Here is a 25,902-nt window from a genome sequence, read left to right on the forward strand (position 1 = left end):
TATAAAAGCAAACTTGGTAGCCTTGCATACTTCCTTTCCATTCAGGAAGAATTTTCAGCAGGCTCCTTATCATCAGAGGCACGATTATAATGACTGATAACACTTGTATATACAGCTGATACTAAGGATCTGACAATCACAACAGGTGATGTTCCTTCACATTGACCTTTGCACTCACTTATTAGATGCATCAATAAAAAATGGGGTAATTGGAGGGGGTTGTCACTGGTAGAGACAGAGAGGGCTGAAACCAACAGAAAGAAAAAAGTAAGAGATATTTGAATCTAAATACAGTAGAATAGGTACTGAATACAGAGTATAAACAATCAGTCCCACTGACTTTGCTGCTGCAACCTGCCCCATCTCTCTCTTTGTCATGATCCATTCCGGGGTTTAGTCCTGTCTGCCCTTTTCCCGGGTGGATCATGTCAATGGTTAACTTTGCTCTGCCTCACTCTGGGTTCAGGTTTGCTATTTAGCTCCGATGCATCATGCTGGCGGTGTCAGCTATAGTTCTGCCTTCGGCGTGTGTACTTGACACTGCTAGATCTTGATTTGCCTGCTGTGATCCCTGACTTTCCCAGTGTCTGTTGAGTCCCTCTGTCTGCTCTTTTCCAGTGTTTCCTTGTAAGTATGTTTCATTCCCTGGTTTTGACTTGGCTTGCATTCGGACTCGTTTCTGTCTTTGTCTTATCCGCTTCTGACCATTGCTGAACCCCCTGGCTTGTTCCTGACCACACATACTGCTGCGACCTCTGGTACTTCTGCTCCTGACTGTTTTTTGACTCGGCTTGTCTGCCCACTCTCTCATCACTTGGTGGCACCTGTGCTGCTGCTCTGTGGTGCTACTCTGTGTGTACTCCCTCACTTCCCTCACCAGCTTCCCCTCGTGAAGGTTGTGCTACACTGCACTGTAGGAGCATGACACTTCCCATTGATTGCAATTCAATGTTCTTTAACAGTAGTGCGGTAGTGCACAACCAAAATTTAGTATTTTCTAGTGATGAGCGAATATACTCGTTGCTCAGGTGGTCTCCGAGTATTTGTTTGTATTCGGAGATTTAGTTTTCATCGCCTCAGCTGAATGATTTACAACTATTAGCCAGCCTGAGTACGTGGGGGTTGCCTGGTTGCTAGGGAATCCCCACATGTAATGAAGCAGGCTAATAGCTGTATATCATTCAGCTGCCGCAATGAAAACTAAATCTCCTAACACTAACAAATACTTGGAGAAACCTGAGCAATGAGTACAGTATATTTATGCATCACTAGTCTTTTCCTGTTCCTATGATGTGGAATGAGCTTTGCACTCTGACTTGATATCCTTACACGGTAAGAGAACTGCCCCTTCTTTTATACTGCCTGTGAAATTCCCTCCTAATTGGCTGCACTAGACCACATGATGTGATAGCCTTATGTTGTTTTTAGCCTGCTCTGTGATTATTCAGCAGTGTCTGAAATTACATTGGGTCTTATTTTTTTGGGACAATTTGGGCAAATCGAATCACAAACTGTCAGGAATCACACGGATCTGTGAATATCAATACATTTGACTGTGATCTAGGGGGTAATGTTTCTCTTTGTGGAGAGTGACAAGCGAGGCCTGGCATGTCAGACTGTGGAAACTTATAGCCGTACATGTTCCTCTCGGAAATTCAACATGCAAATTGCTTCTTCAGAGAGGAAGAGGACTAGATCTCTGCTGCTATCAATTGGAAATAACAATCCTTCAAGTAGTTATTGACTCTCTAATGAGCCTTGCCATGTGCCAAGGACAAGTGCCAAACCTTAATCTCAATTTTCAGACACTGAGCTTCAGTGTGTTGACGAACACCGCATCTGAACTTCAGGCTAAAATATGAGCTAAGGTTTTCCAAACCAGACAACCTATTTAGAAAGGAACAAGAAAGAAAATCTAACTAATTCAACAATAAGTGTAAGTCTGTAATCTTTACCGTGTCCTTTAATCATTTCATGAAAAATTGGCACTTTCGGTCTGCCTGAAAATTCTTCTGCATGATTGACCAGGGCGTCTTTTACAGCCTCGTAACCACATAAGACAACGACTTTCTCTTCTCCTAACTTTATGGTGTATATGGATCCATACTTCTTAGAGAGCTGCAAAGTACAAGGTATTATTTTGCAGTGTATTTCTAATTATTGTTTCGCCCGATGTCTGTGGTAAACATTTTGTATTGGAAGAATACAATTCCTTGTAGATGTTTTCTTGTTTTATATTCATAAACCTTAGAGAGAATCATCTTGCGGGAATTTTTTTTTCTACTTATAGAATACCTGTCACCAGGTCAAAAGTGTCCCTTTTGTTCCCTTATTTTATCCCCCTCCTCCTCTGAAAATACAACTTTTTTTAACATGCTGTACAGTTCCAGAAATACTGTCTTTTAATTTGATGCTACTTTTTATGGTCTTTACTAATAGGGTGTTGCTCTCAGGATGAGTATAGCCTAAAGACACGCCCTAGAGGGTCCTTTGAGCACCACCCAAATAATAAAGACTATGACAAATAGAACTAAATTATTAGACGCATATCTCTGGAACCATATGGTGGATTTAGAATAAACAAAAACATAATGCTCTGGGGAGCAGTGGGAATAAAGAAATAGGAAAAAATGGATACTTTTTATCTGGTGGTCAGTGTTTAGAATTGTTGCTTCATAGCACTGGGGTCCTGGCTTCAAATCCAAAAAAGGAAAATAACTAAAAAGAGTTTGTATGTTCTTCCTATGTTTGCATGGGTTTCCTCCAGGTTCTCCGCTTTCCTGGGCATGCTCATCCACGGCTCCTCCCAGATGAGATCTGCCCACCTTTTAATAAGTATGCAAAACTGGCTGAAATTTACATCAAAATAGCAAAAGTTTTTTTAAACTACGAGTTACACAAAAACTTTGTATCATTTCATAAAAGTTTTGAGCCATAAAACTGGTGAAAAGTGTTTGATAAATCAGCCCCTTTAGTGTCTCAATTACTCAATATTTTTTTTATATTGTAGCAAACCTTAAATACCCCATTTTACAATATAGTCAACTGAGCTTACTTTACCCCGGCGGGACACTTTGTAATCAGCTTATAAGGACTATGTCAGCACAGAATGACTGCTTTAACCAAGTACAGGCACTCAATGTACAAAGGCATGGCCAAATATTTACACATGCGGTCAAATTTGTTGGTACCCCTCGTTTAATGACAGAAAAACCCACAATGGTCACAGAAATAACTTGAATCTGACAATAGCAATAATAAATCAAAACTCTATGAAAATGAGCAAATGAAAGTCAGACATTGCTTGTCAACCACGCTTTCACAGAATAAAAAAATAAAACTCATGAAATAGGCCTGGTCAGAAATGATGGCACCCCTGAAAATAATGTGACAAAAGGGACATGTTAAATAAAGGTGTGTCCACTAACTGGCATCACAGGTGTCTACAATCCTGGAATCAGTGAGTGGCCTGTATATAGGGCTACAGATACTCACTGGGCTGTTTGGTGACATGGTGTGTATCACACTTAATATGGACCAGAGGAAGCTAAGGAAAGAGTTGTCTCTGGAGATTAGAAAGAAAATTATAGACAAACATGTTAAAGGTAAAAGTTATAAGACCATCTCCAATCAGCTTGATGTTCCTGTAACTATAGTTGCACATATTATTCAGAAATGTAAGATCCATAGGACTGTAGACGACCTCCCTGGATGTGGCTGCAGGAGGGAAATTAATGACAAATCAAAGAGATGGATAATATGAATGGTAACAAAAGAGCCCAGAAAATTTCTAAACAGATTAAAGGTGAACTTCAAGCTCAAGGAACATCAGTGTCAGATTGCAACATCCGTCGTTGTATGAGCCAATGTGGACTTCATGGGAGACAACCAAGGAGGACATCATTGTTGACAAAAAATCATAAAAATTCCAGACTGGAATTTGCCAAACTACATGTTGACAAGCCACAAAGCTTCTGAGAGAATGTCCTATAGACAAATGAGACAAGATGAGACAAAAATGGAACTTTTTGGCAAGACACATCAGCTCTATGTTCACAGATGGAAAAATGAAGCATATCAAGAAAAGAACACTGTCCCTACTGTGTAACATGGAGGAGACTCTGTTATGTTCTGGGGCTGCTTTGCTGTATCTGGCACAGGGCATCTAGAATCTGTGCAGTGTACAATGAAATCTCAAGACTATCAAGGCATTCTAGAGAGAAATGTGCTGCAGTGTCAGAAAGCTTGGTCTCAGTCACAGGTCATGGGTCTTGCAACAGGATAATGACCCAAAACACACAGCTAAAAACACAAAATAATGACTAAGAGGAAAACATTGGACTATTCTGAAGTGGCCTTCTATGAGCCCTGGCCTAAATCCTATTGAGCATCTTTGGAAAAAGCTGACACATGCCATCTGGAAAAGGCAACCTTCAAACACGAGACAACTGGAGCAGTTTGCTCTTGAGGAGTGGGCCAAAATACCGGTAGAGAGGCGCAGAAGTCTCTGAAAGTTACAGAAATCGTTAGATTGCAATGATTGCCTCAAAAGGTTGTGCAACAAAATATTAAGTTAAGTAAACCAGAGCTGTCAATCAAAGAAGAGGAGGTGGTGGAGATAGATGGAAAACTAGCAGGTGAGGAGCACTTAATTATTTGGCCACATGGAGGGTGCACCGAGGGCCTGTACTTGGCTTGAACAGTCCCTTTAAGTGCATATTCCCACCTACTTATTTTCCCTTTTTCTCAACCCCCCTTCTTTGATAGAGAGCTCTGACTTATTAGATCCAGAGATGGGTGGAAATAGCTGGACTACAAGTTTTTGTGGAAGGTGCATTTAAATGATTGATCCAGCAATGAAGCACCAAGCACCTGTGCTGGGTTTGAATGGTCATCCTGTGTTGACAGTTGTTATTGTCTTTGCTTAAAGGGACACTGTCACCTGAATTTGGAGGGAACAATCTTCAGCCATGGAGGCGGGGTTTTCGGGTTTTTGATTCACCCTTTCCTTACCCACTGGCTGCATGCTGGCTGCAATATTGGATTGAAGTTCATTCTCTGTCCTCCATAGTACATGCCTGCACAAGGTAATCTTGCCTTGCGCAGGCGTGTACTATGGAGGACAGAGAATGAACTTCAATCCAATATTGCAGCCAGCATGCAGCCAGCGGGTAAGGAAAGGGTAAATCAAACACCTGAAAACCCCGCCTCCATGGCTGAAGATTGTTCCCTCCAAATTCAGGTGACAGTGTCCCTTTAAATGGAATCTGTCAGTAGGTTTTTGCTACCTCAACTGAGAGCATCATAGGGAAAGAGACCCTAATTCCAAATGTGTGACACTTAGTTTATTGGGTGCAGCAGTTATAATACCATCAGAGATTTGTCATCTGTAGATGTAGCAGAGCTCAGAAAGCTGACCCCCACACCTGTGATTAGCAAATTTCTATGTGCATTGTATACCAACAGTAAGCTGCTAATCAGTGCTAGGGTGTGGTTGGACCAGGAGGCAAGAGGTCATCTAGTTTTGCAGTGATAGCCTCCTGCTGAAAAAACACTGATTGTATTAAAACAACAGCACATGGCCTAAAAAGTCATATATCAATAGAATCAGGGTCTCAGCCCCTACATTTTGCTGGCCTAAGATTGCATGGCAAAAACCTGCTGACAAATTAATTCTAGTAGTTTATTCATTACTAGATGGTGGCCCGATTCTAACGCATCGGGTATTCTAGAATATGTATGTAGTTTATTTATGAAGTTTTCAGAATAATGCAATTTATCCACAGGATTCGGGCGGCCGGGCGCAACCAATTAGCGAAACATGGTTCAAATTCTTATTGTTCGCGGCCGGGCGTGACCAATCAGTGAAGCCAGGGCCGGCTCCAGGTTTTTGAGGGCCCCGGGCGAAAGAGTCTCAGTGGGCCCCCCTCTTTAACACATACCATGATTCATGATGCCCAGATACAGCAGAGAAATATAGCACAGACAAGTAGCGTATAACACAGCCCACGTAGTATATAGCACAGCCACGTAGTATATAGCACAGCAACATAGTATATAACATAGCCACATAGTATATAACACAGCCCACACAGTATATAGCACAGACACGTAGTATATTGCTCAGCCACGTAGTACATATCTGTTATGACCTGGTGGTTAGGAGCACCCGGAACGACCTGATGGTTAAACTCACACAGGACAAGCTCTGGGAAGTGGGAGCTCTGCCGACCGCAACCCCTAATCCTATCACACAACTAGAAATAGCCGTGGAGTGTACCTAACACGACCTACACGCCTCTTCACAGCCTAAGAGCTAACTAGCCCTAAAGATAGAAAATAAAGCCTACCTTGCCTCAGAGAAATTCCCCAAAGGAAAAGGCAGCCCTCCACATATATTGACTGTGAGATAAGATGAAAGTCACAAACACAGAAATGAAACAGGTTTTAGCAAAGAGAGGCCAGACTTACTAAACAGACTGAGGATAGGAAAGGTATCTTTGCGGTCAGCACAAAACCCTACAAAAAGACCACGCAGAGTGTGCAAAAAGACCTCCGCACCGACTCACGGTGCGGAGGTGCCACCTTGCATCCCAGAGCTTCCAGCTAGCAGGGTAAGATCATGATAGCCAGCTGGACAAGGAAACAATGAACAAATAAATAACTAGCAGGGACTCAGCTTCTGCTGGAGTAGACAGGTCACCAGAAAGATCCAACAGCGAACTGAACCAGTACAAGAACATTGACATCTGGCATGGAGTAACGATCTGAGTGGAGTTAAATAGAACAGCCAGCCAAAGAATAAACTACGTCACTTGTGGAAGGAACCTCAGAAGCAGCAGCTCCACTCACAGCCACCAGAGGGAGTCCATGGACAGAACTTGCCGAATTACCATCCATGACCACAGGAGGGAGTTCGATAACAGAATTCACAACAGTACCCACCCCTTGAGGAGGGGTCACCGAACCCTCACCAGAGCCCCCAGGCCGATCAGAACGAGCCAAATGAAAGACACGAACTAGATCGGCAGCATGAACATCAGAGGCAAAAACCCAGGAATTATCTTCCTGACCATAACCCTTCCACTTGACCAGGTACTGGAGTTTCAGTCTTGAAATATGAGAATCCAAAATCTTCTCCACCACATACTCCAACTCCCCCTCAATCAACACCGGGGCAGGAGGATCAACGAAGAGAACCATACGTGCCACGTATCTCCGCAATAACGACCTATGGAACACATTATGGATGGCAAAAGAAGCTGGAAGGGCCAAACGAAATGACACAGAATTGAGAACTTCAGAAATCTTATACGGACCAATGAAACGAGGCTTAAACTTAGGAGAGGAAACCTTCATAGGAACATGACGAGATGACAACCAAACCAAATCCCCAACACGAAGTCGGGGACCAACACAGCGCCGGCGGTTAGCGAAACGTTGAGCCTTCTCCTGGGACAATGTCAAATTGTCCACCACATGAGTCCAAATCTGCTGCAACCTGTCCACCACCGTATCCACACCAGGACAGTCCGAAGGCTCAACCTGCCCTGAAGAGAAACGAGGATGGAAACCAGAATTACAGAAAAAAGGCGAAACCAAAGTAGCCGAGCTGGCCCGATTATTAAAGGGAACCTGTCACCCCCGTTTTTTGAGATTGAGCTATAAATACTGTTAAATAGGGCCTGCGCTGTGTGTTCCTATAGTGTATGTAGTGTACCCCGATTCCCTATGTATGCTGAGAAATTACTTACCAAAGTCGCCGTTTTCGCCTGTCAATCAGGCTGGTCAGGTCGGGAGGGCGTGGTGACATCGGTGGTTCTTCCTCAGCTTTACGTTGGTGGCGTAGTGGTGTAGTGGTGAAGACACAGCGCGCGATCTGCGCTGTAATCCCTTGCATCGGTGGGGGCGGCCATCTTCCTGGGGCCGCGCGTGCGCAGATCGAGTGCTCTGCTGCACGGGGCTTCAGGAAAATGGCCGCGGGATGCCGCGCGTGCGCATTAGAGATCGCGGCGGCCATTTTCCCAAAGCCGAGTTTGCATCTCGGCTTTGGGAAAATGGCCGCCGCGATCTCTAATGCGCACGCGCGGCATCCCGCGGCCATTTTCCTGAAGCCCCGTGCAGCAGAGCACTCGATCTGCGCACGCGCGGCCCCAGGAAGATGGCCGCCCCCACCGATGCAAGGGATTACAGCGCAGATCGCGCGCTGTGTCTTCACCACTACACCACTACGCCACCAACGTAAAGCTGAGGAAGAACCACCGATGTCACCACGCCCTCCCGACCTGACCAGCCTGATTGACAGGCGAAAACGGCGACTTTGGTAAGTAATTTCTCAGCATACATAGGGAATCGGGGTACACTACATACACTATAGGAACACACAGCGCAGGCCCTATTTAACAGTATTTATAGCTCAATCTCAAAAAACGGGGTGACAGGTTCCCTTTAAGGGCGAACTCAGCCAAAGGCAAGAAGGACACCCAATCATCCTGATCAGCAGAAACAAAGCATCTCAGATATGTTTCCAAAGTCTGATTAGTTCGTTCGGTTTGGCCATTTGTCTGAGGATGGAAAGCCGAAGAAAAAGACAAATCAATGCCCATCTTAGCACAAAAGGACCGCCAAAACCTCGAAACAAACTGGGAACCTCTGTCAGAAACGATGGGCGGCACGGTGGCGCAGTGGTTAGCACAGCAGCCTTGCAGCGCTGGAGTCCTGGGTTCAAACCCCACTAAGGACAACATCTGCAAAGAGTTTGTATGTTCTCTCCGTGTTTGCGTGGGTTTCCTCCGGGCACTCCGGTTTCCTCCCACATTCCAAAGACATACTGATAGGGAATTTAGATTGTGAGCCCCATCGGGGACAGTGATGATAATGTGTGCAAAATGTAAAGCGCTGCGGAATATGTTAGCGCTATATAAAAAAAATAAAGATTATTATAACCTCTGTCTGAGACGATGTTCTCCGGAATGCCATGCAAACGAACCACATGCTCCCAACGGTGATGACGACGGGCGAATATGACCTTTCTTCAAGGATTCCTTTATATAACTAGGCATAGCGGCGTGCTCTGGCACCGATAAATTAAACAGTCGGCCCTTAGGAAACTTACTACCAGGAATCAAATTAATAGCACAATCGCAATCCCTATGAGGAGGTAAGGCCCCCGGATTTGGGCTCTTCATATACATCCCGGTAATCTGACAAAAACTCAGGGACTTCAGAAGGAGTGGAAGGCAAAATTGACAGCAATGGAACATCACCATGTACCCCCTGACAACCCCAGCCGGACACAGACATAGATTTCCAATTCAATACTGGATTATGGACCTGTAGCCATGGCAACCCCAAAACGACCACATCATGCAGATTATGCAACACCAAAAAGCGAATATCCTCCTGATGTGCAGGAGCCATGCACATGGTCAATTGAGTCTAGTACTGAGGCTTATTCTTGGCCAAAGGCGTAGCATCAATTCCTCTCAATGGAATAGGATACTGCAAGGGTTCCAAGAAAAAACCACAGCGCCTGGCAAACTCCAAGTCCATCAAATTCAGGGCAGCGCCTGAATCCACAAATGCCATAACAGAATAGGACGACAGAGAGCAAATCAGAGTAACGGACAAAAGAAATTTAGACTGTACCGTACTAATGATGGCAGACCTAGCGAACCGCTTAGTGCGCTTAGGACAATCGGAGATAGCATGAGTGGAATCACCACAGCAAAAACACAGCCCATTCCGACGTCTGTGTTCTTGCCGTTCAGCTCTGGTCAAAGTCCTATCACACTGCATAGGCTCAGGCCTATGCTCAGAGAATACCGCCAAATGGTGCACAGCTTTGCGCTCACGCAAGCGCCGATCGATCTGAATGGCCAAGGACATAGACTCATTCAGACCAGCAGGCGTGGGAAATCCCACCATGACATCCTTAAGGGCTTCAGAAAGACCCTTTCTGAAAATTGCCACCAGGGCACACTCATTCCACTGAGTAAGCACAGACCACTTTCTAAACTTCTGACAGTACACCTCCGCTTCATCCTGACCCTGACACAAAGCCAGCAAGATTTTCTCTGCCTGATCCACTGAATTTGGTTCATCATAAAGCAATCCAAGCGCCAGAAAAAACGCATCTACATCACGCAATGCAGGATCTCCTGGCACAAGGGAAAATGCCCAGTCTTGAGGGTCACCACGCAACAAAGAAATAATGATTTTTACTTGTTGAACGGGGTCACCAGAGGAGCGGGGTTTCAAAGCTAGAAACAGTTTACAATTATTTTTGAAATTCAGGAACTTAGATCTATCCCCAGAAAACAAATCAGGAATTGGAATTCTAGGCTCTAACATCGGATTCTGAACCACAAAATTTTGAATGTTTTGTACCCTTGCAGTGAGATGATCCACACAAGAGGACAGACCTTGAATGTCCATATCTACACCTGTGTCCTGAACCACCCAGAGGCTTAGGGAAAAAGAAAGACAAAAAACACTGCAGAGAAAAAAAAATGGTCTCAGAACTTCTCTTATCCCTCTATTGAGATGCATTAATACTTTGGATCAGCTGTACTGTTATGACCTGGTGGTTAGGAGCACCCGGAACGACCTGATGGTTAAACTCACACAGGACAAGCTCTGGGAAGTGGGAGCTCTGCCGACCGCAACCCCTAATCCTATCACACAATTAGAAATAGCCGTGGAGCGTACCTAATACGACCTAGACGCCTCTTCACAGCCTAAGAGCTAACTCGCCCTAAAGATAGAAAATAAAGCCTACCTTGCCTCAGAGAAATTCCCCAAAGGAAAAGGCAGCCCCCCACATATATTGACTGTGAGATAAGATGAAAATCACAAACACAGAAATGAAACAGGTTTTAGCAAAGAGAAGCCAGACTTACTAAACAGACTGAGGATAGGAAAAGTATCTTTGCGGTCAGCACAAAACCCTACAAAAAGACCACGCAGAGTGTGCAAAAAGACCTCCGCACCGACTCATGGTGCGGAGGTGCCACTCTGCATCTCAGAGCTTCCAGCTAGCAGGGCAAGATCATGATAGCCAGCTGGACAAGGAAACAATGAACAAATAAATAACTAGCAGGGACTTAGCTTCTGCTGGAGTAGACAGGTCACCAGAAAGATCCAAGAGCGAACTGAACCAGTACAAGAACATTGACAGCTGGCATGGAGTAATGATCTGAGTGGAGTTAAATAGAACAGCCAGCAAAAGAATAAACTACGTCACCTGTGGAAGGAACCTCAGAAGCAGCAGCTCCACTCACAGCCACCAGAGGGAGTCCATGGACAGAACTCGCCGAAGTACCATCCATAACCACAGGAGGGAGTTCGATAACAGAATTCACAACACATTACCCAGCCACGTAGTATATTGCCCAGCCACGTAGTACATAGCACAGCCACGTAGTATATAGCACAGCCACATAGTATATAGCACAGCCACGTAGTATATAGCAAAGCCACGTAGTAAATAGCACAGCCACGTAGTATGTAGCACAGCCACGTAGTATATAGTAAAGCCACTTAGTATATAATACATCCCATGTAGTATATAACACAGCCCACATAGTATATAGCACAGCGACGTAGTATATAGCACAGCCACGTAGTATATAACACAGCCACGTAGTATATAACACAGCCACGTAGTATACTGCCCAGCCACGTAGTATATAGCACAGCCACATAGTATATAGCACAGCCACATAGTATATAGCACAGCCCACATAGTATATAGTACAGCCCACAGAGTATATAGCACAGAGATGTTGTATATAACACAGCCCACGCAGTATCTAACACAACCACGTAGTTACAACGCGTTATGCCGTGGTGTAACGCAGTCGGTTTATTGGACTGCTACAACGCTATGTGGGCGACGCGACGGGCGCTGACTGGGGGGGGAGTAGTGAGTGGCCGGACTGTGCCCGTCCCTCCCAAGAGTGCATTGCGATCTCGCGAGATGTTGATGTGTGGTCTCGCGAGACCGTACGTCATCATCTCGCGAGACCGCAATGCATGGACCAGTCACCGGAGCGTCGCGAGGAGCGGTTAAGAAATGGGCTGGATCCGGAAGGTGAGTGTATAATGATTTTTTATTTTTTTATTATTTTTAACATTTGATCTTTTTACTATTGATGTTGCATAGGCAGCACCAATAGTAAAAAGTTTGTCACACAGGGTTAATAGCAGCGTTAACGGAGTGCGTTACACCGCGTCATAACGCGGTCCGTTAACGCTGCCATTAACCCTGTGTGAGCGCTGACTGTAGGGGCGTATGGAGCGGGCACTGACTGCAGGGATTAAGGAGCGGCATTTTGCCGCCGGACTGTGACTGTCGCTGATTGGTCGTGGCTGTTTTGCCGCGACCAATCAGCGACTTGAGATTTCCGTTACAGACAGACAGAAAGACAGACAGACAGAAAGACGGAAGTGACCCTTAGACAATTATATAGTAGATTCAGCGCAGTGAAAACAGAATCAGAAATGTGAAATGGACATCCTTTAATTTTAGGTGAGCCAGCTGAGTTTTACAAGCAGGTGACGTGTCAGGAATTCTGGCATTGTTTTCCTGAAGCATTTTTGCGTTGTTTTGATATTCAGATTTTTTTTTACAGGGTTTTTGATGGTTTTTGTGATTTTTCTTTCTTTACTATTGTGGCGCTCTGTGTCTATGTTGCCACAAAATGGTCACATGTGTACTATTTTATATATGTATTACAAATGATGGGAGCTATGCTTTCTCTGCTGGGGATAGCTGCACAGACAATTTACCCCACTCCCTAACTCTGCCTGAAGCTTAGAGCTTTGCACAGATACCCTAACTGGGAGGGGTGTAGTTTGTCTGTGAAGGGACAGTGGAAAAGAAAATGGAGGAAGTTCAGGGAGGAGAGACAATGCTTCCTCCAGGGACAGTGTTGAGAAGGATCAGGGTATCAGCCCCTAGGCCATCCAGACTTCCAGAGTTGGGAGGTAAGCTGACATGCTGTGTAGTTTTCATAACAGAGAATCAGTGAGAGGATTGACGCTGCAAGTTGCCGGGGGAGAAAACACCGTGAGTTCTTGGCTGTACTGGAAGTTTCAGACTCCAGGAAATCTTTGTCCCAGGAGGGATTAGAGCAACAGGGAGATTATACTGAATCACAGCAGAGAGATAATTCCCATCGTGCAGAGCCGACTGAATTCCTGGTGAGAGCTGTATTCCATCCTCTGAAACTGTATCTGAACTTCAAAAAATGGTAAAGTGACTTACCTTGTCTCCTGCCTTACTACTCTGTGCCATCTACTTCTATCACTGTCCATGGGGTCCAGCTCTAGTTGGAGAGGAGTTAAGCACCTGCACTGCCATCATCACCTACCCCCCCAGGGATCATCTGCAGTGCCGGCCATCTTACAGCTGAACACTCCAACTGGCGTCACAAACTCTTTTTTCTTTTTTCTATTTTCTTTTTTAATTTTTATTTTTAATCCCTACTTCACTGTCCCCGGAGCACAGGCACCAGGAGTGGCTGCCATCTCTGTGACCCCCAGAAACCAACGCTGACCTGAGTACCCAGCTCTGGACGATTCAAGACATGGCATCTCGAACAGGATACCTTGTGCCTAAAGACCCTAACATTTTTAAAGAACTGTTGTTGCTTCAAGTTCCTGCGGCAGAGAGGAAGTCCTGGTCACACTGCGTGCAGTGACCCCGGCCACCCAGGATTTTACAGGAGCAACGACCTGCAGTGGTGAGCCTCACCCTTGCAAGAGTTAACTAGCGGGAAAGATTTCTAATACCGGGGACCCTCAAGGTGCAGCAGCTGCGAATCCCGTATTGCCACTAACAATCCCTTATATACCAGGTGCTGCATGGATGCCACAGTACACAGGCGAACCGAACACCGTACAAGTGACTTCAATTAGAAGCTGTGCAGCCTGTTTGAAATCTACCCTATGTCAGAAGAACAGACAGTCAGGATACTTACAAGTCATCTCAGTGCCCAGAGATAAGTTAAATCTTGGCCAGCAACTGATAAAAAGACTGTAAGGTTGTGCTGTTGCTGCTTTTTCGCAGTTTTTTCGTGTTTTTTCCCAATAAAAACGCTATAAAACCGCAAAAAAACAGCATACAATAAGCATCCCATCATTTAGAATGAATTCCGCATGTTTTGTGCACATGATGCGTTTTTTCCACGAAAAAAACATATCGCGGAAAAAAACGGAGCATGTTCATTAATTTTGCGGGTTTTTTTGTGGAATTTCCATTACAAAATGCATTGGGAAATGTCTGGAAAAAACGCATCAAAAACGCGGCAAAAACGCATGCAGATTTCTTGCAGATTTCTTGCACAAAATTTCAGGTTTTTCTCAGGAATTTTCTGCGAGAAATCCTGAATGTGTGCACATAGCCTAAAGACATTTTTGCTAGGCTAAGAGATACATTTGACACTCGAACTGCTTCAGAAATAAAGTTGTGATTTTTCAGCTGCAGACAGAAATCACAGGACACGGTTAGATTATTATTATTAATATTATTATTTATTGTTATAGCACCATTTATTCCATGGCGCTTTACATGTAAGGAGGGGTATACCTAATAAAAACAAGTACAATAATCTTAAACAATACAAGTCATAACTGGTACAGGAGGAATGAGGACCCTGCCCGCGAAGGCTCACAATCTACAAGGGATGGGTGAGTATACAGTAGGTGAGGGTAGAGCTGGTCATGCAGCGGTTCGGTCGATCGTGGTCACTGCAGGTTGTAGGCTTGTCGGAAGAGGTGGGTCTTCAGGCTCCTTTTGAAGGTTTCGATGGTAGGCAAGAGTTTGATATGTTGTGGTAGAGAGTTCCGTAGTAGGGGTGATACAAGAGAGAAATCTTTTATGCGGTTGTTTGAAGAGGAGATAAGAGGGGAGTAGAGAAGGAGATCTTGTGAGGATCGGAGGTTGCGTGCAGGAAAGGACTGGGAGACGAGGTCACAGATGTATGGAGGAGACAGGTTGTGGATGACTTTGTATGTTATGGTTAGGGTTTTGTCCTGGAGTCTCTGTGCAATGGGGAGCCAGTGAAGGGATTGACAGAGGGGTGAAGCTGGGGAATAGCGGGGGGACATGTAGATTAGTCGGGCAGTAGAGTTTAGAATAGATTGGAGGGGTGCGAGAGTGTATGAGAGAGATTATGCCCTTAACCCGCAGGAGGCGCTGCAAACCGTTAAAAAAATAATCCAGTGTAAAAAATGAGAACAAAATGCTGATAGAGCAGTTCATTGAGCTCCTTTTGTCTGACTCTAGTAAGGTTCAACTGTGCATGATGTTGTTGCATAACCCTGACATGGACTTTGCTCAGTTTAAGGACAGATCCATCCATATCCTAAGAGAATCTACCTATGTCTGCACCTAGCCAGTTAAACACCCGGCAGTCACGTACCACCAGGGGGCAGTGTGTTGACCCAAGGTGCCTGCAGTACAGTACATTCAGACTCAAGTTGATGAGTTGATGATTCTACTGCTGATTTTCACTTGCAAGTACAGGTGTAAGCAGGCTGCGGGATGCAGTGACAGACAGAATTGGTTATAGAAATCAGGAATGAGTGGAAGAGGGTAGGTATTTCTCAACGTAATTTTATTTAGTTCCCGGAAATCGAGGCATGGACGTAAACCACCATCTTTTTTCTTGGCAAAAAAAAAATCAGGCGGCCACAGGTGAAACAGAGGGACGGATGTGACCTTTGCGTAGACTATCAGAGCAGTACGTATGAAAAAGCAGAGTTTTTCATAGCAGTACGTTCCGGGCCAGAAAGAGTGTACAAACGGGCTTTGGGCAATTTAGAACCCGGAATAAGATTGATGGTACAATCATAAGGACGATGGGGTGGTAAGACCTCAGCCTCTTTTTCGGAGAACACATCACCAAAGTCCTTTAGGTACTCCGGAATACCTTCCGGACAAATGGCGGACACACACACAGCAGAAAGACAACCATTGGAACAATTAGGACCCCATTTAACAATATCACGAGATCCTGAGTCTATAACAGGATTATGCCTCTGCAACCAGGGAAACCACAACACCAGTCCCGCAGGAAGATTATTCATAACAAAACATGAAATTCGTTCCTGGTGCAAGGAACCCACCTTGAGGAGGAACTCCTCAGAGACAAATCTAAGGACATTTTGAGCCAACGGTGTCTTATCAATGGCAACGATATGGATAGGAGTCTCTAGCCTAACTGTCCCTAACTTTAACTTGGACACCAACTATAGTCAATGAAGTTCATGGAAGATCCACAGTCCACAAATGCTGAGGTGGATGAAAAAACACCTCCATAACACAGGTCCACCTCTAGCAAAACTTTTTGACATGATAAAAATGGTACCTGAGTGTCTGGATGACCTCCAAGATCATCATCCAGACTCGGCAGCTTGTTACTTGATGGACAAGAGGGGCAGTCTTTCTTCCAATGTCCTGGATTTCCACAATAAAAACATAATTTCCCATCACGTCACCGTTTCCTCTCCTTCTCCTTGAAATTGATGGCACCAACTTCCATAGTCTCCTCAGACTTGACAGGCAAAATAGGAATCTCACACTGGATAATTCTTCTCTTCCGTAATCTCCGGTCCATACGAATGGCCTGAGTCATGGCCTCTACCAGGAAACTGGGTGGCGTATGAAGGGCCAGCACGTCCTTGAGATGATCAAAAAGTCCTCTCTCAAACAGGCATCTCAGAGCAGAGTCATCCCAGGACACCTCAACGGACCACCGCCTAAACTCAGAACAATACTGTTCAGCAGTGAGTTCATTCTGGGAGAGACTCATGATCATGTCCTCTGCAACCCTGACCCGGTCCGGTTCGTCATAAATAAGTCCCAAAGCCTCATAGAATCTATCCACAGACACACGTTCAGGGGCAGAAGCAGGTAAAGAGAAAGCCCATGATTGAGGTCCCTCCTGTAGTAAGGAAATAATTAACCCCACCGGTTGACTCTCATCTCCAGAAGATCGAGGTCTAAGAAAAAAAAAAGCTTGCAACTCTCCTTAAAAGTATGAAATCTCTCCCTCTCCCTAAAGAAGGCACCTGGGAGTCCGACAGTAGGTTTAGGAGAGTGCAAAGAGACATCCACTGAGTCACCAGGCAGGCCAACAACATGAGAGGTGTCTCCCTGCATGGTCATAACAGTCTCAGTCAGTTTTTTCTGTAAATGAGTATGAGACGTGACAAGGGACTGATGTTTCTTAGAAAAATCCAGCACCATCTGTGTCAGATTGGACACTTGATCCGCCAGGTTGCAAAGCGGATCCATGACCAGAGAAAAAAAAATTACAAAATCCCCTTTAAATGTGTGGTCAGTTATAATGTCATGAAGCTGCAGTGCAATACAGCGCAACTTACACCAGGGGGAGTTTAATAGCGGTGCAAGACTGCAAACACTGAGCAGCTGAACAGATGCAACCTAGTGGCAAGAGAGTAGTCAGAAAAAGCCGAGTCAGGACACAAGATAACACGTCAGTACAAAAGGATTAAACAGAAAGCATAGTCAGGACATAGCAAGAGATCTGTAAACCAGGGCAAGCAAAATACGGTACAATAGGGACAAATCAAGACAGAGTCAATAACCAAGCCAGGAGTTCAGCATAAGAGAATCAGTCAGAACAGAAAAACGCAGGGAAAAGGTAGACAGTGGGGGATTACAGACACAGGACAAGTCAGGGTTTACAGCAGGACAAACCAAGGGTTTCCAGAGTCAGGTTCTCAAGCCGAAGACAGAACTATAACTGACACTGCCAGCAAGATTCATGGGAGCTAAATAGCAAACCCGAACCCAGAATGAGGCATAGCAAAGTTAACCCTTGATATGATCCGTCCAAAAAAGGGCAGACACTAATACACCCTGGAACGGATCATGAAAATTTCGTTCCACCTCTGGAACTTTCTCAAACCCTTGGATTATGAAATTTCTCAAGCACTTGGGTTTAGAAAGTTCTGCACTTGGAACAAAATGACACCATCACAATAAGTCAATAAACCATTTATATTTTTGACCTGAGAGTGATGCCTCTATTTTCATGGATATTATTAAGGTTTGGATTTGCCTGGGGGCATTCCACCCACTATTTCCATTTTTAGCTGTTGCTGGTGCTGTACCATTTTTTTGCTATCATAGATGATAGATAGCTCTAGCTAGATAGATAGAGTTTAACACTACTCAGGTACCAATGAACCAGACATCTATATATATAAAATTGTCTAAGGGTTTTTCTGTCTGTCTATCTGTCCTGGAAATCACGCGTCTCTGATTGGTCCAGGCCGCCAGGCCTCGACCAATCAGCGACGGTCACAGCATGGCAACGATGATGTCATAAAGGTTGCCTCGACCAATCAGCGACGGTCACAGTCTGCCGCGAATTCTGGAATCATCATTGTCCATATACTACGGGGACATGCATATTCTAGAATACCCGATGCGTTAGAATCGGGCCACAATCTAGTACTGTATAGCTGACAAATCAGCACTATACCAGGGTGTCACAATGTAAAATGCTAGGAATGCTTCAGTCTTATTACATGGCCTTATTCACACCACAGGAACGATACCGTAGATAGACAGACAGACAGATATATCTATCTAGTGAATGGGAGCATATGGATATGTCCAGCACATATGATAAGATATATTGTAGAAATAGTCACAAAACTGTCACATACAGAAACATTTTAACACACTGTTATAACACTAATGCTATAAAACAATGCTAAAAGTGCTATTTTAACTACCAAGTTCATGCTATTTTAGAAGCTCCTTTGATCTGCTGCTTTGGCAAAAATTCATGTGAAAGCAATATTTACAAACACTCTCCTATTGTTAGCTTCTCTGCTCCCCTCCTCATGCTCCGTGTTTGCAACTAATGCTTGAATTTGAATTCTTGCTAGAGCAGCAGTTCAAAGTGGCTTCTCAAAGAACATGTTTTTTATGTATTTTTTACATTAGGAAAAGCCAAATCCTAAATTATACTTCACCAATGAAAACCTAACAGTCCTGGTGGAGGAGCTCTTTGAAGCTGGCATGGAGACAACCGCACTCACCCTTAGATGGGGCCTTCTACTAATGATGAAGTATCCAGAAATCCAAAGTAAGAGACCCCCTTTTTGTATGGAAATGTATCATTTTTACATCATTTTGCTTTCACCTTTCACGAATTAAAATCAGACAGTGATACAAATTCTTTTATCATTATCTGTACTTATATTATTTTCTGTGGATGATTATTGTGGCAGCCATGTACCTTCAACTGTGCTCAGCAGGTCAGACATTTATTTTACACCAGCTGGAAATGCCTTTCCTACTTGGACACATCATGAAGAGAGCAATCACTGAAGAAGGACATCATGTTTGTGAAAATATAAGGTACAAGACAAAGGAAGTTGAGCATTTTGATGGCTTGATACTATCAATATGACAGTGAACCTATCTATGCTGGCACAAGATCAAACTTCCTACAGATCATTCATCCAACAAGTAGCTATGGCCCTAGATCGAGCTGAAGGCTTTTAAATAAATAATAAAAAGATTCTGACATCCCAAGACACGTTATGTAGTCATCATGTGCCGCCTTAGCAAAAGTCAGAACTTTAGGGGATGCATGTTGTGATGTTACAACCTCATGGTGTGTGTCATGACATTAGGGACCTTCTCGGCACAAGCCTCGGTGAATAGATAAGATGCCCAATGTTGTGCACTAAAGGAAAAAGAGGCTAGGAGGAGCATTACTGAGGACCAGGCGAGGCATTTTGTAATAGTGATGCTTATCTAAGAGAGCACAAATTCCAAATACAACTCCTAGGGGTCAAAAATAACTTTTGGCTTAGGTAAAGTTGCAATCTCAAAATTTCTCTACAGAAGAATATGGAAAAAATTGACTAATAAAGGGGAAATTAAGGTTACATAACCTCCAATATCATAACAACCATGATTATATCAAATGCCCAAACGGAAATCCTAGACTTCTATATATTTTTAGTAATGTCCCTTTAGTTATCTCTTCATCCTGGATTAATAAATTTCCCAAACAACTATCATGATTCATATGCCATAAAAAAACACACGAAGAATAAGCATAAATATCTTTTTCAAAAGTAAGGATAAAGGGGGTATAGCCCTCCCTAATTTACAAACTTATTATGAAGAAAATATTACCCTACAGAGTGGAAAGTGGCTTATACCCAACATGAAACACAATTGGGTTACTTTGGAAGAAGACCAAAATAATCAAAGCCCATTAATATCCCTAATTTTATTACATATATAGCTTCCTTCCCTTCCGCTACCTTCCTATATATTATTAAACGCCACAATTACACAATGGAAAAAATATATAAATTAACATCTCAGAATCTATCCTCTTTTCCACCAGAAAATGTGCCATTTAATATTTCCTTTCCCATTTTTCCTAATTTTCCATACATGATCTAAACTAGGCATCAAAGACTGTTTGTGTCTACTTACAGGACCCAATAAAGATATTATAGCACATTTTCAAACTTTAAAATTTGCATTCTGTCTACCAGATGAGGAACTCTACAACCTCCTAGATCGTAGAAAATTTATTAGAAGCAAAATATCTCTCACCTTCGTTTTACCTAAGGATATTAATGCTATTTTAAGAAATCCCCTTTTTGTTTCAATATGAAAAATATATATTCTCCTTTTACTTCAGACACAAAATTTGTCAAGTAAAATCACATAATCAAATGGGAACAAGATGTAAATAAAAAAAATTCTATTAAAGCTTGGCAACAAACCTTTAAATTGATGTATAAAAACAATATCAACTCCAATATTTAGGAAAATTATTTTAAAATTCTTGCATGATGGCATCTTACCCTTGTTAGACTCATCTCAGCTTTCCTTTCTTATCCAGACACATGTTGGAGAGGATGTGGATTTAAAGACAATATAATACACGTTTTTTTGGTTGTGGTCAAAAATAAAACCCTTTTTGAAGGAGGTTTTTGATCTTATTTTTAAAATAGGGTAATACAAATTAATTATGTCTCCTCAACTCTCTCTTTCGTCCCTAGACTCTGACTCTCTTCCTATAGATATTACATTAATCTTCTTTCATATTTTCTCAGTTGCCAAAATGCTTCTAGGTGCCAGGTGGAAATCCGAGACAATTCCCGTCTCAATATGCTACTAAACAGATTAGCATCCCATAACTTCTTCAAATTAGTTTTTTTCTTGAACAACAACTCACTTACAAAGCATAAATCTAAATGGACATTATGGAATTCAGTCTTTTCTCCCCTTGCAGAGTCCTTTACAGCTGATTGATACGGCTCTACAGCCAGTGGATATGTCAAGTGGAAATCTTTTATGATTGTTGCTCATTACTGTGTCACCACTCTCAGTGGACTATTGTTTTGATCTTTTCCCCCTTCTTTTCTTTCTCTTATCCCTAATTTCCCGTTTGTCCTACCGTATCCAAGTTCACCTCCTCCCCCCCTTTTTTCTTCTCTTTCTTCCCTTTCAGCTTTTCAACATTATTCTGTCTAAATGTACATTATTATTTTTCACATACTTTCTATTATTTGACCTACTCCAAAAATTTTATATATGCCGAATTTCAACTCATGTTGTATTGTCGCATTTAACCTTTTCCCTTGCCCGGATATTGCAAAATTACAATCTCAAAATTTCTCCACAGAAAAATATAGAAATCATTTTTACTATAGGGGGGAAATTAAAGTTACGTAACCTGCAATTTCATAACAATCACAATGATATCAAATGCCATATTGGAAATCTGGCTGAAATCTTATCATTTTTATGGATGAAAGTTCTCGTCAAATATCCTTTTTTTTTACACATAGCTTTATGTATTTGTGTTGGAAATAGAAAATGTCCAAAGTGAGATCGATAAAGTCATTGGATCAAATGAGCCCCAAACTATTCATCGTAAAGAGATGCCGTATACTGAAGCCGTCATCCATGAGATTCAAAGATTTGGCAACATTGTTCCAGCCAATTTGCCCCACGCTACTACTCAGGATGTAAACTTCAGAGGATATCTCCTTCCCAAAGTAAGTAAAAAAAGAAATATTGAACCTTATTTTTTGGTAACACCAAATGTAAGTGGTCTCCACTATTAATTTTACTTTGGCATAGATAATCACTTAGCAGCCTTTGAAAAGTTTCCCCAACCAGTCTCCTTGCTTCGGCTTCCAGTAGGGGAAGTCATACAATGTTTCAACCAGTATGGATGGAGTATTTTATGATGCAATCAGACAGAAATCGAAAAAAGAGTTTTGGGGCATGGGCAGTGATGCAGACTACTGATGAGCGTATTTGTTCAGAAAGCAATCGCCAAACATAAATTGGAAACATGAGCAAAATTTTATAAAATCAGGAAAAATTGGTAACATTCGGTTAAAGTGCAGGAAAATATTTGCGTTGCCATATAAGTATTTTCAGCACTTTAGCATTGATATTCGTTGTGCATCTTGAGCGTTTGGTATGTATTTGATGAGGGGAAGGGGTTTGCAGAGCTCAGAGCTGCAAAGTTCTTGTACACAGTCTTTTTTTCCAAACTTTATGTGTGCACATTGCGGCTAGCCAATCAGGGTGCAGGAAACACCCACAATGTCCTGACACAATGGCTTGTGTCATTGACTGCTAAAATCACATGTCCCTCTCCATATAAATAGTGGACATGTTATTTTAACATCATTTTGACACTGCAGCATTGCAGAGAGGATGCTCCTGACACTGGCACTGTTAACAGCAAGATTTTAGCTAGTTAGACAGGTGTAAATCAGTCAGATAGTGTAGCTAGGTAGTGTCCAGTGTGGATGTTAAATTTACCTTCCAGCACTTTTTTTTTGCCCATTACTGATGTTCACAGACAAAGCCAGTTGTGCACTGTTTCTATTGTGCTCCATGCATGAGTATAGCATTCTACTTAATATTTTTTCACTAGCTATTTGTGAAAAAGCCTGCTGAATCCCAGATTTTAGCTAGTTAGCTACGTGGTTCTATATAAGTTCATAAAGTGTAGCTAGCTAGTGTCCAGTGTGGCCGTTAAATTTACCTTCCAGCTTTTTTTTGCCCATTATTGAGGTCCACAGACAAAGCCAGCAGGGCATATGTCCTACAAGTATGTTGTGTACTGCTTCTATTGTGCTCCATGCATGAGTATAGCATTCTAAATAATATTTTTTCACTAGCTAGACGTGAAACAGCCTGCTGTATCCCACCTTGTCATTTAGTGCTGTGGTGATTTAAAAAAATATATTTTTTTTCTGTTGCTAAATATGAAACAGTCTGCTGTATCCCACATTGTCATGTTGTTTAGGTGACATAAATCTGTCTACAGACCTAACGTGCATTTAAAAAAAATTAGATTTTTTCTGCTGCTTAATGTTGTACAGCCTGTTGTATTTCACATTGTCATGTTTTGGCAGTGATATGAAGCTGTCTGCAGACCTTAAGTAGATTAAAAAAATATATATTTTCAGCTGCAGAATGTGATACAGCCCACCATATCCCACATTGTCATGTTGTGGCGGTGATATGAACCTGTATGAAATGAACTCAGGGCTGGCATTTAGCCTTTAGAATTACGGTACCTCCGGATAGGTGTTTGTTGACTGCGTTGGTTGATTGTGTGACCACTGTTTGCCTTTTACCCCGTTAGTGGGCTACATTCCCCTGTGAGGTTAACAGGGATCATATTACATATTAGTCACATATTTAGTAAGGCCAAAAAAAGACATTTGTCCATCCAGTTCAGCCTATATTCCATCATAATAAATCCCCAGATCTACGTCCTTCTACAGAACCTAATAATTGTATGATACAATATTGTTCTGCTCCAGGAAGACTGAAATGATGAGGGGTGTTGTCTAATGACATCAAAATGCTATATAAGGTGTGCTTAATTATTAGGCAACTTCCTTTCCTTTGGCAAAATGGGTCAGAAGAGAGATTTGACGGGCTCTGAAAAGTCCAAAATTGTGAGATGTCTTGCAGAGGGATGCAGCAGTCTTGAAATTGCCAAACTTTTGAAGCGTGATCACCGAGCAATCAAGCATTTCATAGCAAATAGCCAACAGGGCCGCAAGATGCATGTTGGGCAAAAAAAGGCACAAAATAACTGCCCATGAATTGAGGAAAATCAAGGGTGAAGCTGCCAAAATGCCATTTGCCACCAGTTTTGCCATATTTCAGAGCTGCAACGTTACTGTAGTAACAAAAAGCACAAGGTGTGCGATACTCAGGGACATGGCTAAGGTAAGGAAGGCTGACAAACGACCACCTTTGAGCAACAAACATAAGATAAAATGTCAAGACTGGGCCAAAAAATATCTTAAGATTGACTTTTCAAAGGTTTTATGGACTGATGAAATGAGAGTGACTCTTGATGGATGGACCAGAGGCTGGATCAGTAAAGGGCAGAGAGCTCCACTCTGACTCAGATGCCAGCAAGGTGGAGGTGGGGTACTGGTATGGGCTGTATCATCAAAGATGAACTTGTGGGACCTTTTCGGGTTGAGGATGGAGTGAAGCTCAACTCCCAGACCTACTGCCGGATTCTGGAAGACAACTTCTTCAAGCAGTGGTACAGGAAGAAGTTGGTATCGTTCAAGAAAAACATGATTTTCATGCAGGACAATGCAACATCACATGCCTCCAACTACTCCACTGCGTGGCTGGCCAGTAAAGGTCTCAAAGAAGAAAAAATAATGACATGGCCCCTTGTTCACCTCATCTGAACCCTATAGAGAACCTGTGATCCCTCATAACATGTGTGATCTACAGGGAGGGAAAACAGTACACCTCTCGGAGCAGTGTCTGGAAGGCTGTGGTGGCCAAATAGAAAAAAATAAGCGCGCACTTACCCTGTTGCGGTGAATATCACTTTATTAGGACATATAAACAAACGGATAGCAGGGAGGGATCGAGTCAGCCACGGACAACGATTGTTTCGTGCTCTACGGCACTTCAACGGGTCCTAATGCTGAGTGGAACAGGAAAGAGTTTTATAGACCCATCCGGATCCTAAACTCCTCCCCCTGGACTCCAAACATAAACAGTGTTACATTTAAAACAAAATGATGTTAAAAACAACAATGATAAAATAGCACTTGCTGAGAACTGCAAATAAACCGAATATAGTTTTTAGAAACAAAGATTGAGACACTTTTATAAAAAAACAGACATGTCGACTTTGTCATTCAAACCAGATGGTCCTGCTGCGTCTGCGTGCAGGATCCATCTGGCTTCCCTGCGCAGCAGGAGGCGGCACAAATCCCCTCCTCCCTCGGGCAACAGAACCCGCTCTAAACCCGCAAATCTCAATACTTGGGCATCTCCTGCATGGTGAGTGTGTAAATGGTCTATTAACCTCGGAGCTCCTTTCCCTGTTCTAATGGAATAAAAATGCTCCCTAATCCGAACAAATAGCGGACGAAACGTTTTGCCAATGTAGAAGCGTCTACACGGACAAAAAAGAACGTAGACGACGTGAGTAGTCCTGCAAGAAATAAAGTCCTGTACAACATGCTGTATATGGCCTACTCTAATTCTATTACCTGTATGATGGTACTTACAAAAATTGCAACCCCCACAAGTGAAGTTGCCTTTAGGGATACTGTCCGTAAGCCAATTATTTTTGGTAGTAACAAAGCGGTTGCGAACTATGCTGTCTCTAATGTTTCTGCTGCGACGACTAGCAAAGAGAGGTCCCCTATCTATTATTTCTTTAACCCTCCGTCACATACAATATTCGGACTAACGAGTTCACATACAATGTGCCTGTCAGGCGCCTGCTGGAAAAATACCTATAATATCTAATGTTTGCAATTTCAGTGCTCTAAAAGTGATCAGTGACCTTCATAGGG

General features: G+C 43.0%; 2 protein-coding genes across 2 annotated transcripts in view; one reads left to right on the top strand and one right to left on the bottom strand.

Moving 5' to 3' along the window:
* The window catches only part of LOC138637933 (cytochrome P450 2K1-like), a 32,188-nt gene extending 15,545 nt beyond the window's left edge, over positions 1-16,643 (bottom strand). Inside the window, exons 1-3 of the mRNA XM_069726852.1 lie at positions 16,541-16,643; positions 16,377-16,465; positions 1,956-2,118 (exon numbers count right to left, since the gene is read on the bottom strand). Coding sequence (XP_069582953.1) covers positions 1,956-2,118; positions 16,377-16,465; positions 16,541-16,643 — 355 coding nt within the window. The remainder of the gene's footprint in view (positions 1-1,955; positions 2,119-16,376; positions 16,466-16,540) is intronic.
* A 2,347-nt stretch (positions 16,644-18,990) lies between these two features.
* LOC138638720 (cytochrome P450 2C31-like) overlaps positions 18,991-25,902 on the top strand; it is a 60,720-nt gene continuing 53,808 nt past the window's right edge. Inside the window, exons 1-2 of the mRNA XM_069728245.1 lie at positions 18,991-19,133; positions 21,899-22,083. Of these exons, the coding sequence (XP_069584346.1) occupies positions 19,067-19,133; positions 21,899-22,083 (252 nt within the window). The 5' untranslated portion in view covers positions 18,991-19,066. The remainder of the gene's footprint in view (positions 19,134-21,898; positions 22,084-25,902) is intronic.

The sequence above is a fragment of the Ranitomeya imitator genome, chromosome 5, assembly GCF_032444005.1.
Source record: "Ranitomeya imitator isolate aRanImi1 chromosome 5, aRanImi1.pri, whole genome shotgun sequence".
In the NCBI taxonomy this organism is placed as follows: Eukaryota; Metazoa; Chordata; class Amphibia; order Anura; family Dendrobatidae; genus Ranitomeya; species Ranitomeya imitator.